The 13,831-nt window shown below is 41.6% G+C and overlaps 1 protein-coding gene across 1 annotated transcript in view; it reads right to left on the bottom strand.

Moving 5' to 3' along the window:
- The window catches only part of NWD2 (NACHT and WD repeat domain containing 2), a 95,015-nt gene extending 83,552 nt beyond the window's left edge, over positions 1-11,463 (bottom strand). Inside the window, exon 1 of the mRNA XM_038135279.1 lies at positions 11,274-11,463. Within this exon, the coding sequence (XP_037991207.1) occupies positions 11,274-11,424 (151 nt within the window). The 5' untranslated portion in view covers positions 11,425-11,463. The remainder of the gene's footprint in view (positions 1-11,273) is intronic.
- Positions 11,464-13,831: the final 2,368 nt, after the last annotated feature.

Genomic DNA, 13,831 nt, shown 5'->3' with positions numbered 1-13,831 from the left:
CAAACAGTGACTGACGTGTAAAGGAAGAATGATTTATCAGACCTTGCTCTCCTTACCCTTCCAATTCTAATGATTCATCTAAGCATTATTTTTAGTGAAGATTATATAATCCAGTCGAAAAGGCTATTTTTAATAAATTCTAAAATGTACCTGTTTTTATCAGTCAATTATTCTTCTGATGCCTTGATTTTCCTAGCTATTGCTTTCTTGCTCTAGATTTTATTAATTTCTTCTGCTTGCTAACCACATTTTGATGATTATACTTAAAGGTAACAGTAAATTTGCAGTTTAACAATCTTGAGGAGTTAGTAATTGAAAAAGGACAACACATGTTTTAGTCACTTCAAGAAGCAGATGCAGTTGAAACACGAAGTCTAATTTCTCACAAATACCTTATACAAGTATGATACAGAAAAGAATATTTAAAGTAAACTTCCAAATGGCATACCAATTTCATTAATCAGTGACTGAACTACAGAATGTTTCCCAGATCAGCACTTTCGAATTACTTTGACCATCCTCCAACTCTTTACTCTTATTTTCCTGATTATAATATCCAATGAGTTATAATTATCTTTAAATGAGGATGAAGACCTCCTGTGCTGCTGTGGTCTCAGTGGCAGTGTAGAACCTGGATGAAAGGGGGGACTTGACTTTATTTCCATTTCTTGCACTGCCAGACAGTATCAGTCTTTCCCAGTGCCTGCAAAGGTATTTGTCCCTTGGCCACAGAATAGAGAAAAATTAATCTTTTATCTGCCACACCTACACACAGTTAAAGGCAACTGGATCTATAACTGGAGATTTTGTTTGAAACTATTTTGAATTTACATAATGACTGTGAGAAGCTGACTGTGGCATTAACATTGGAACAATATACCAGCAGTGGAATTGCTTAATAGAATTATATAATATTATACATGGCTGATTATAGAAAGTGTAAAATAGAACATTTTTAATTAAAACAGGTAGAGTGTAAAGAGATTATTTGCATTTTAATCTCCGTTTTCTAAAAAAAAAGGGAGGAGTAAACGATGAACTGTATTTTCTACACGTCTTCAGTTCTCTTTTGAAAAGTATTCTTAACACATTAACTGACATTAAACAAATCAGGCCAACAAATCACCATGTAAATAAGAGAAATCCTGTAAATGAGTGTCCCATTCACAAACAAACAACAAAAGCAAAAGCTGTAACGGGAGCCACTACATTACAGACGCTTCATGAATGCCTCATTTCCAGAAAAGCTTTACCTGAAACAAGCAGACCACTGCAGGACATGCATCCATGATAAAGTTATCCTTACAGGAGTTTATTAATTTGTATTATCTATCTTTTGTACAGATGCTCACATTGAGTTCCTGACATGGTAAAAGGATGAGGAGGGAGAAACTGAATTTGAGAAATTTGTGAATAATTACATACAACAGTCATTGAAAGTTATTGAAACTCATTCTAAACAAGGAAGTTTTCAATATTTTTTTTTTACTTTTGTAATTTTACTGACTAATAAGCTTATTTTGTGTCTGCATGTTGCTTGTAACCATGACCACAGTGCTACTGAAGACACACCACTGCAGCATGCTGTGAAGTCTGCTTTCCTGTGCATTTTCTTAACTAGTTTGGAAACAGCTCATGGAGAGTGAGATAATCTGTCAGGATGGCACAGGTATGTTTGCTCCTGCTTCAGACAGGAGGACAGATCTGAAAGCCTCAAGAAGTCCCTTGTAGCCCCTGTAGTCTGTGATGTGCACAACAAAAAATGACTAATGAAATATCTGTCTAAGGTCGCTTGGACCTCTATTACAGCCACACATACCTGCTTTAGGTGGCATGGCACAGAACTCAATGGCACCAACTCTGCTTACCAGAGATGGCTCAGTTCTTTACAATCCCATGTCAGAAATGAGTTGCATTTCAAAGTAAATCATGATCCAGATTTTTCTAGTGCTTTGATGTACCAAATTAGGGATCACACAAACAGAAATGCTTCAATAACTTGTTTCAAGACCACTGAGCATTCTTCATCACTTTCAAATGTAATACAATACATATATAGATAAAACAAGACCATTATTAAATAATAATATGATTCTGTAATTTTCCTAGTATTTTCTAGCAACCACTCCTCAACAGATCAACACTTACTGCTGACTGGTATCTGAGCTATCAGAAATACAGAGTGAAAAATACAAATTTTCTTCAGAACTTACTACTTTGTCTTGCCAGAACAGGCTGTGAATCTAGCCACCAGGAATATTACCAAGGAAGAAAATATTTTTCTTTTGATTTCCTTTTCTAGAATTTGTGGGGCCTCTATTACACAGCAGTAGGTATGGAGAAATAAAAATATTAACTCCTGAATTTCAAAAAATCACTTATAGAGTGATCATATAAGATTTACATGTAATTATGACAGTAAAGCAAGATCCTCTTGATGTGCCATGTTGGCATAATTAGGTGTGGAAAATTCTTGATAATAAGGTAACCCTTAGATTAGAATCCTGCATAACACTCCTTTGGATCAGACTTCATACCTTATGCTCCTTAGATTGTTGAATGCTGTCATTTCCTTATTTATTCCTTATTATGGCTCCATTGTAATACCTCTGTAGGAATAAGGACATGTGGATACCTAGGCCTTCACAGCTAACCTCTCTTTCTATATACACATGGACAAAAATGGATCACTACAATGATGGTTGTGGATAAAGTTACTCTTTTAGGAAGGTTTGCTCTAGGTACCCCTTCTCCACAGATACTCACGTTTGTTTTTCGAGATCTCTTCTTTGGGTGAATGCGCACGGTCTTGTTCATAAAAAATTCCCAATAAAGTTAGCAGGACTAGGCATTTTACTGGGCAATAATCCATCGCAAGATTTGGAAAGGCTGTCACAAGTACCAAGACTATTGACTAATTAGTAAAGCAACTAGACAAATTCATGGAAGCAAAGGGCCTCACAGGTTATTAAGCACAAAGACATCACCTTCATAATTTTGTCCCTGTCGTGATTTATTATTCTTTCATCATACATCTGAAATTGCCAGGGTCAGAGAGGAGTGTTGGGTTCCTCTGGTCTAACTCACTATCTGACTGCATTTGCTTCTCGTTTATCTTGTATGTAACAGCTGATTTGCACAACTCTTCAAGTATGGATAACTCCTCTCATCTAAAAATATTTAACCCACATGGTTACCCATTGGTTCTCAATCATTTAAAAAGTAATCTTAATCTAACAATTTAAACTTAACTTAAACTCTGAAACTAAAGCTGTCCAGATAGGGCTCTTAGTCCTTAATTCTCCTTTCATCTTAATCTTTTGTAAAACATTACTAGTTAGAGACGAAATAAGAATTTCACAAATAACCTTGCTATGTATCATACATATACCATAACAGCTGCCTATCTCAGCACCTGTTTCAGTTTGGAGATTCATAAAGCCTAGACGAGACTGTGAAGGCACTCAATTGCTAGGAGGGTGAAATGGGCTCTATTAATAAATATTTTCAAGGGTTTAATCATACCACAGAGGAGCATTACTATACTGAAGAATGCAGCTCTGCTACCCCAGGAAATGCTAGGAGCAGGCTAAACAAGAGTATTTGACAGGCTCTGACAGTTTGAAATGTGACCTGTTTAGCTATTTGGTCAGTCCCAATGATTGATACATACAACAGCATGACTGTGGATTAAGTTCAGTGTGGAAGTCCTGCCATTTTCTAGTCTTTCCAGTTTCTGGCAAGAAGTGTATTTTGAACACTCGGAAAAATCTAGTCTCTAAAGGTGACTTTTTTCCATAGATGCATATTCTGCACTAGAATGACAGTAGCTGCTCAGGCCTAAGGTCTGTCCAGCCCAGGTTCCCATCTCCAACAGAGGGCAGAAACAGGGGGTGACAGAGGGAGCTAAAGACCAGGTTAAGACAGAGGGAGCCATTTAATTATGGTGGTGGTGAGGTGGCTTACAAAAGTTGCATTTGGCACATGTCCTCCTTACCCAGCACAGCACCATGCACATGGAATGCTGCACTGATTTGGGCCTTCTTACTATTTACTCTGCTACACTGCTTGTTTTCAGCTGCCTGTGATTTAGCCCTACTCCCCTTCTGACTACAGATTTTGTAAATAAAAACTTCTCTCTGATACAAACCCTACACTAATAAGAGTAGTGTCAGGCCTTATTTTAGAGGAGCACTGACACAACCATTATTAAATTGTGTTCTCTAATTCTATCTATTATTATCCTTCTTTAATTAAAATTCCAGAATGGGGCTAAAGCAGTTTTCTTGAACAGTGCTGCCTATATTAAAATATGCCAGATTTCTTTGTAATCCATGCACATTACTATTTATGATATTCTATTTATATCTACCACCTTCAATATATTAAAACCTTAAATTACTGTAGGTAGATACTACTAATGTATTATTACTGCAGCCTGAAAGGATGCACACAAAATACTCTTTCAGCTACTAAATTAAAAGAAATTTCATTTGTTTTAGATGAAAAAATTACCACTTGGGCACTGCCCTCATATCTTGAATTAAAAGTTTAGTAACTCCTTGAAGAAGTTTAGTAACTCCTTGAAGTTTTCTTATGTGACATATATTTTAAAATTGTCCAAACAAAACTTAAAGTCTAATGTAGGATTTTCTCTTGTATGTTCACAAATCTGTGGACACATGCCCACGCAGTCATTGTATGCAAGTTTCTTAAGAGGAATTATTTTGCTGCAGAAGCTTAGAGATAGGATGCCAAGTTATGCAGTTATGTACCTTTTGTACTACAATGCTCTTATGTGATTACACAAATCCCACCACAATACACGTGGCCTCCTTGAAACACAGCCTTGGAAATCCTCTTCAGCTTGCTGCCCAGCAGACTGTTGCTCTGCTGAGAGGTCACTCCACTGCCCTTGAGCAGGCAGAAAAGAAGCTCCCCTCTCTTGACTGGGGAAGGCTCTGGGACACTGCCTGCTTGGCGCTGTCTCTCATTTAAAGGTCTCATACCCTGCTGAGGGAGAAATTCCCAACCAAGACCCGATTCAACACCACTGCTGTTCATCATCTAATACATTACTTGAAAATTATTATCACATGAAATTTGCACACTTGTTTCATTATCTCTCACTGTCCCTAAGAACGAGGCTCGGTCTAGCATGCAAATACATCTGAAGAAATAAAGCAATATTTGCCAAGTTAGAAAGAAAAAAAAAGAAATTGTAAGTAGGTTCTGCTTTATTTTAATATAATTTCTTCAATGCTATGAAAAGCGGCCATCCTCCTCTGCAAAGCCTTTACTTTTATAACAGCATTCAACAGAATCTAGGCAGCTCTTCAGTATTGCTAGAGATACAACCTTGAGTGATCCCCTTTGAACATACTCAGCTCTCACAAGAGAACTGAGCACTACCAGCAAGTTTGAATGTAGTCTATGACAGTGTGACTTGAGTGTCACACATCCATTTATACCGTGCTATACTGTTTAGAGTATTTTACATAATTTATGTATATGTGTGCATATGTGTGTACAGACAACTATAGATACATAAAATTACAATTTTAATATTTTTAATATTAAAAATAATGGACATGTGGTCAAAAAATTTAAGTAGATAGTGTAACTATCTAATCCATTTGAAGCTGATAACTCCAGGTGTTGCTACCAGGAAGATGACTGATGACCAGGAGTTTCAGGTAACTTTGCCTATTTCTAAACAGCAAGAAGAAGCCACAAACCCAACAAATTACATAGCTTGCTCTTTAACTAAAATATCCCCACCCAACACCTCTTGATTGTTGCCAAATGCACATCCTACCTTTCGTGAATGAAAGTTTTGTGGAAAATTAAACAAAAGTTCTCAGTGTTTCCATTTGCATATTTGGTACATGTAGAGGAAATTCTTAGCCCAGTCCACAGGCTACATAAGTAAAACAACCCAAATGAAGAACAGGAGGACACGAAGAGCAGATCTTTTCATACAGATTTTCAGATTATTACAATTTTTCAAGTTTATCTGTGTGACAGAATAACAGCAACAAAAGCTTGAGGATGTACTTAGCAAAAAACCATCTTGTACTGGCTGGTTCTGCCTTGCAAAAAAAGTTTATGCCTACATAAAACTTGGTCATACAGTCTCAAGGAAAGTGAGATCTTGCTTTTTGCTCAATCACCACAACAATGGAGCTGTTTCATAGCATAAGAGAAAAGAGAAAATTGGAGCAGAAGTACTGGAAATGGCTGCTTTCCAACTTTAATAAATTGTTGGTATCTCTAACCTCTGGACCTCCTGAAATAAGACATAGTTCAAGTCAAGGTTTACAGCAAACCTGGGTACTTAAATAATTTTTCTCCCCCAGACTCTGGGACACTTTAAAACTACTGAACTCCTTTCCCCCCTCCCTAGGTGGTAGCTTGGTTTTTGACTCTTAAACACCACAGTGATGTGCGTCACACAAAACCATAAATAGGTACAAAATTAGGTAACCAGAACTAACACTTAGCACAAAAAAAGTCTCCACATCTCCGCAACACCTCCTTTGCAATTTCATACACTTGAACATCTGTGGTTTTCTTTAGCTAAGGAATAAATTCCACTGAGATTATATAAAATTGTCTTTATAAAAAGATCTTCATGTAACGTATCCAAGTAGAGACACCATATGGTATTTTGGGACCGGTCACAATGGACCATCATTAACTAAGCATTATTCTGGCTTTTGAATCTTTCCACGTTAACATTTCCTCAATTATATTTTCCTTAAGGAAAACACTATTTCAAGTAAAAAAGTATAACAGACCTTGAACATGCTAAGAATGCCAAATTATGCCTTTCTCTTATCACATATGGCAATAACTTTGTAAATAAAGCAATCATAATTCCTCATCTGTTTTATCTAACATCATGTTCTAAACTACAAATTCACATGACTTTTTCTTTCACATGTACATAACATAGATAACACATGTAATTCCTGCAAAGCATCCTACAACAACAGGTCCAAATGAAACCCCTGGTAAGACCTGTTTCTGCAGTCATCATTTAATTCTTCTCTAGTTAACAAAAGCAACTGCTGGTGGCAATTTTGCTTTCTGTATCACGAGAATATAAGTAAATTTAGCATTGAACACTTACACTTCACAACAACGGAGTGTTTTTCAAATTAATACAATGTTCTGGATGATGCATGTCAATGGAAATGAACTAAGGTGAAAAACTGAATAGTTCATCAAGAAAACTCAAAGTCATTCAACAGCGTAAGACAAGGAAACCTCACTCTGGCAATTCATGGGGAAGCTGGCGAAGTTCCAGCTGTACAGGTTGGTTTTATACTGTGCTTGTACAATGGAATCATTAAAGTGGTGGTAATATCAGTAGTATCTTCTAATTGAATAAGATCTTCATTTTATATTTCTGCATGTATACATAAGACTTCATACTTAAGATTGTTAATCACGTCAAAACTAGTAGAAGGTTTAATGGTTTTAAAAAATGGGTACTGGAGACACAGAAACCATGAGGAATTAAACAGGGCTGTTAAAGTTTGTTAATGATCTCATCAAAGTTGTTTGTTTATACAACAGAGGGGATTAATAGGCTAAAAATAGCTAAAAACTATTAATCATCAAAATCCAGTAATAACAATCCAGTGCTGGAACTCAGGAAGTATGCAAGGATGTATGAGTATTGCTGCTCAAAGGAGCATGCAGTACGTAGCTGAAAGAGTGGCTGGGAAGGGGATCATCCTTGCTGTGTGAAGTGCTAGGTGCAACCCTGTTTACACTTTGGGATTAGGCTGGCTAACACCACCTGTGTCAGGACACACTCAGGTTCTATATAAAGGTATTATCATCCAGTGGAACCACTGTGTGTAGGATTTGGCTTTATACACATCTCTTGTCAGTGCAATCATTTGTTTCTACTGATTACTAAGGCATTTTCACAACTATAACTCCAAGAGATCAGAGTAAAAAAAAATTATCCGTGTCTTAACTAATAGAAACAATAACAAGACTTTAAGTCAAACTAGCAAAGGGCTGATTATCCCACTTTCAGAAGAACCAATAGGATTTAAAGTGTTCAGAGTTTTGACTGCTTGTTTCAATTCACTGGATTTCATTTTCAAGAAAAAATCCTAACTGAATTTTAGGCACCAGTTTCCATGAGAGCTTGTAATATTTCCTTACACCACCACGTAACTTCTTGAAACAGCCAACTTTGCAACCCAAATGATTTTCTGTTTGAAGCAGTGACAAGAATCACTGGACTGTTCTGAACCTGCACAGGGCTGATAGCACAGTTCCATGTAATGGAACCATATGGGAGTTCATACCTGTTGTTTTTCACATGAACTCTATGTTCATGGCAGGCATCTACACAAGCACTACTGAGTAGCAGAGAAATTGTCATTAACTGACTTGCTGTTAGCAGTGCACAGATTGCTACATGAACAGTAAAGCACTCATTATTACAATCAGGCAAAAATGGCTTACTTTTCTTATCACTTTGAAGTAATGAAAATATCTTGAGAAAATCAAAACCAATAAAAATCTTCAACCTCTCTTAGCCAAAATGTCTATTTAAATGCATATTCAAAATATTGCTGATTGCTTATATCTACTGAAATGTGAAAACGGATTTATTTGTATTCAAATAATAGAACAACTTCCATGTTTCTAAAGATCCAGTCATTTTCAGTGACGTGAAGATGAATTGATATCAGCAACTTGAGCAAGACAATGCTGCTAACTACTAGGGAAAAATACAGTTTCATTTATCTACAAGATTTCCTCTAGAAAACAAAACTGCCAAATGAAGCAATCTTGCTCCTACTACCCATGCTCACTGTCTCCAGTTGTTCTTTTTAGAGACTTCTAATTAAGAAATTTTTCAAATAATCACTTTCCTAAATGCATAATAAAAACATAATGCATTTCAGTCATACTGAAGTATGTTTATAAAGAACAGACCAAACACTGATTACCAGAGTTCTCCCCTACACACTTACTAAATATAATTCAAGAAAACTTCTTTTAGGTTTCTACACTTTCAGTGGTAGATAAATTCTTCTTGTGACTGCGAGCAGGACTAATCCATATGCTTCTCTGACACCACAATTCAAGTCTACCTCTGTGAGTCTGGCGGCTCACCGCCCTTTTCAGGAATGCTCTGCATCAAGAAGAATGGGTATAAACTGTAGTGATATGCTGAAAATTAACAAGAGAGGCCCTAGTCATGCAAATATAAATTGTAGCTGAATGTGTGAAAAGGTTTACTGAGTAGGAATACTTCAAACCTTTTCATCCAGAATTTTTGTACAGTGAACTTTTCCAAGTGTTTTACCAACAACAGTCCTATTTCGAAGTAGTTTACCAGATGATGTCTAAACCCCATTATAGGCTAATTTCTTGTTTATCCATGTTTCCTTTTTCAAAAGTCACATTCAGTCAGTAATACTTCAACAACAGTGCTATCACCAATAACTAGTAATGGTTGTTTCTTGTCATTGAGAGTCCCTAAATGTTCATAAACAAAACCTGCAGCCACTCTGAAATTTTTAAAATTTAAATTTTTAAATAGTTTTTAAAAGCAGGAGCAATGTCACAGATAAAATATTTGGCATGAGGAGTGTTAATCATTGTGACCATGTGAGACTACCAGAAAGATAATGTAAACAATCCTAAAATGTTTGAATTGTTTTCTTTCAGTGTTGGGATTTTTTTTAAAGCTGATATTTTCAAATTACAGTACCAGGGTAAAATCATGGAAATGGATATATATGGCTTTAAATCTCAACTTTCAGAATGAGTTTAGTGGGTTTTCTATTTTAGCGAATAACTAGCTAACATACCAAGCTACCCTAAATGCCATTCACATCAAATGCAGAAGCATCAGCAGCTTCCCAGTTAAGGCAATGCTGGCAGAAATCCATTTCTAATGATCCACAGCAATTTTCTTTCAGAGTTTCAGTTTTTCTAAAAATCCACAGTAATTTTCTTTCAGAGCCAAATAGATTTTTCTTTCAATTATCACTATTTTTATATCTCTTTGCTTGGATTGCAGCAATAAACTGCAAACATTTTCATGCCCTCCTTAAAGAAGGTCATCTTTTTAAACAAACAGGGATGTTGAATATGAGACCAGAGAGTTTCCTTGTGTTGAAAGCAAGTAAGAAGTGCTGGAGGTGTGGGAGTTCTTCAAATCAGCACTATGCACAGTTTTTTTGCTTGTGAGCACTATTTCTCATACTCCTGTATTTGTGCCAAGACAATTTCACTTCAAAGTTCAAACTATTTTGTCATTTCAGGCATGATTTTCGGATCTCTGATGTTTGCATAAAAGGTGACAGTATTGTTGAATTAGAAGTGTTGGGGGGAAGGGGGTGGGTGGTGGTGTGAAAGATAATTGTGAGTACAGTGGGCTCATTTTTTTACAGACAAGTAACGTCACAAGTGTGAACGCTTAGTTTATTATTTCCGTGCTTCAAGTGGGAATATGCTTCAGCAACTCCTATCTTACAAGTGGGAATAACACCTCCTGAATGTATGCAAATTCCTCGAATCAAAGGGTAATTTTAAAAATAGGCTTTAAACAGCAGGATGGCTAATCAATTTAGATACTGGGTATACGACCCCGACTATATTAAGCTAAAACTGCAGGTTTCAAGGCGTGCTTCCTTGGAAGCTGAGTACAGCTGGGATCAAAGGACCACCTTAGCAGTAGCCTCAGCCGGCTAAGACTTGCTTTCATCGTGCTATGAAATCTACCGGAAACTCTTATTAACCAGACCCCCCAGGAGAGCTCTTCAAAACATCCCCCCTGAAAAGCCTTCCCTTCGCTAGAAGGCAGCCCCTTTCCGTGTCTCCAGATCCCCGTGTGCCCTGCAGCTCCGACAGCGCAAAAATGAGAGGATGCCCCACGCCCCGATGCCTTTCAGGCGTGTCATTTACAGACATAAAACTTAAGGAGCGACGTACACGGGTGCCTCCGAACCCCGCTCCGAGCTCGTACACCCCCAGCCGGCAAAGCCCGCCCCACAGCCCCGCTGCCGCCTCGCACCGCTCCCCACACCGCCCGCCCCCGGCCCGGCCCGGCGCCCCCGCCGCGCCCGGCCGGACGGAGGAGCCCCGGCCGCGGAGAGGGGCGGGAGCCGGTCCCGGCCCCGCCGCGCCCTTGAGCGGGGGTGCCCGGGAGCAGCGGCCCTTGGAGCGGGGCCGGGGAGCGGCGCGGGCGGCAGGGGGAGCTGCGGGGCGGGCGCGGCAGCCGCGCTTACCTTCGGGGTTGGCGCTGATGAAGACGCGGACGCTCCTGCCGCTCGGCACCAGGTGGGACGGCAGCGCAGAGAGGTTGCCGGAGAACGCCGCCCGCCGCAGCGCCGCGTCCCGCGGGCAGGGCAGCCTGCCGCCCGCCCCGGCCGGCCACATCCCGCAGGGCGAGCCGCCGGCTCACAGCAGCCCCCGGAGCGCCGCGGCGGCGCCGGCAGCTCTCGCCGCCGGCTGAAGGGCAGCGGCCATACGGACCCTCGGGCTCCCCGGGGCCGCCGCCTGCCTCCGCGGCAGCGGTGCGGCTGGGGCTGTGGCCGCCGCCCGGCGCCGGAGCGCGGGGGGGAGCGAGGAGACGATGCGCCGACCGCCCCCGCGCCGCTCCCTTGCGGCGGCCGGCGGCGAGGAGGGCGCGGGCAGAAAAGTTTGCGGCGGAGCGGTGCCGGGCGCGGCGGCAGCCGGACCCCCAGCGCCGGCCGGGCGGGCACGGCCAGCACGGAGAGCGGCGGGAGGCTGCGCGCCGGGAGCGCGGTCTGGCCGGCGAGTCGCTCTGGTTCCCCCTCCGCCAGCGAGGGGTTGCGGTGTCCAAAGCGGGGACGCCTCCGGTGAGGCTGACGGCGCCTTCGCTCCTCCGAGAGTGTCACAGCCCCGGGATCGGATTTTTATAGGAAAACTGCTGCCGGCTCATCCTTTGGACTCGGAAGAGTTCAGAGCCCTTCTTGTGTTGCGTTCCGTAATCTCCCGCACAGGAGTCCCACCTGCTCAGATACAAAGGAGAGACGCTCTTGCTGCTTTTTTCTTTCCTTTGTTTTTAATCAGTTATTTATTTATCGGAATAAATGAAAAGCTGCGGTTTGAAGAATGAAAGAGACAGGAAGCAGCGAGACGCGCCGCCGGCGGGATGCGGTCCCTTTGCAGCAGTCAGTGGCGGGGCATCCCGTTGGGCAGCGCCGATGAAATATTCAGGAGGGCGGCGGGGTCGGGCCGCGGCTCCGCCGAGCGCGGGGGCGGCGGGCCGGACCCCGCCGGAGGGCGGTGGCGCGGGGCGGTGCGGAGCGGAGCGGCGGCCCCAGCCCCAGCGGGCCCTGGGCGAGCCGAGGAGTTTAGAAACCTCCCCGGGAGGGGCGGGCAGGCAGGGACACGGCAGCACGGCGGAGAGGAGGGGCTGGGGGGGCAGGGGAGGGGTGGGCGCGGGGCGGGCGCGGGGCTGCAGACAGCCTGGTGGGTCTGTTGGCAGTGGGAATCCCTTCTAGGGGATGGAGACTTCGACGGAGGGATTTGTCAAACACTCTGCAGGTGTTTGTCCGTGTTTGAAAGGCTGGCGACAAAACTCTTTAACGCGGGTGGTATTTATACATTTCATGTGCTATAACTGATACAAAGCTGATTTGTCTATTTCCATATATACAGTACGGTATGTACAACGTACACGAAACAGTCTTACTGTGTTTTAAAATGCAGTATTTAAGACCTGTACTCGCTTGCGTTACCCCCTGCTCTGCCTGGTCCCAGCCGGACGGGTTGCCCGCTGTGGCAGCAGCAGGGGAGCCTGAGCTGGCTTTGGCGGAGGCAATGCTACTGAAGTAGGCGAAAGCAAACTGCTCAGCTTTGCTTCAGAAAGGAAGGTGACAGCCAGATGGGTTTCTTAAGTACTGATGAGCAGATTTGTTTAAAAAAATCCTGATTTCTTAAAGAAATATGGCTTATGTAGAATTGCATCCTGTATGTATTTGCCTGTGAGTATAAGGGAGTAAATTTGGTGCTGTTTGCTTGCTGTTGCTTTGTTAGCTCTGCACCCCATAAATTTTGGGCTGATTGCAAACAAATGAAACAGAGAGGCATATTTTGAGATATTAGTTCTCAAAGAAAGAACATTCCTCTAAATTCTGTTAACATAGCTGGGCAGGGGAGAATGTGCTTATGTGCAGAAAGGAAAAATATGCAGGACATATTTCAACCATTAATATTGAAATGTCAGCATTGGGCAGAAGGGTTGTGGGACTGTTGGGAACTGAATGTCCAGGAACTGGAAAAATCCCACTTTTAATCCAAATGTATTCCTGCAGGATTCAGCAGTGTCCAATAAGGAGCTAATCTCACTTGAAGCCTGTCATGGTGCACATGCATATTTATCTTCTCTCTGGATTCTCTGATGCTCTGTTTAAGACAAGCCTGAAGCTTTGCTACAATTCAGTTTAAAAATTTGACAGTCATGAGATGCAATTCCCTAGAAAATGAGGCTTCATATATGTCACTGCCTACAAGACTGTTGGTCTTATCTGCACTTCCCTTAGCCTTTGTGTAGCCAGTATGCTTAGGCGTGCCTTTTTCTGGCTGGTGTCATGAACAGGTAATTTCTGTAATACAGAGATGAAAAGCAGCTCCTTGAGGCTGCCAACAGTTAATGAGTGCACGAAGGAAATGATTTATAGGGTGGGCTGAGTTACGTCTTATGTACTTTGCTGATACTAACTCTCAGCTGGGCCATCTCCTTTGCTTCTCCTGCATAAACTACTAGGCAGTTCTTAGTTAGGAATTTGCTTGTGGAAGCAGCTCCTGGTAAGGATGC

Source organism: Motacilla alba, chromosome 4 (assembly GCF_015832195.1).
Source record: "Motacilla alba alba isolate MOTALB_02 chromosome 4, Motacilla_alba_V1.0_pri, whole genome shotgun sequence".
Classification (NCBI taxonomy): Eukaryota; Metazoa; Chordata; class Aves; order Passeriformes; family Motacillidae; genus Motacilla; species Motacilla alba.
Note: the sequence above shows the minus strand (reverse complement) of the source record. Positions and strands in the feature narration are given on the sequence as shown.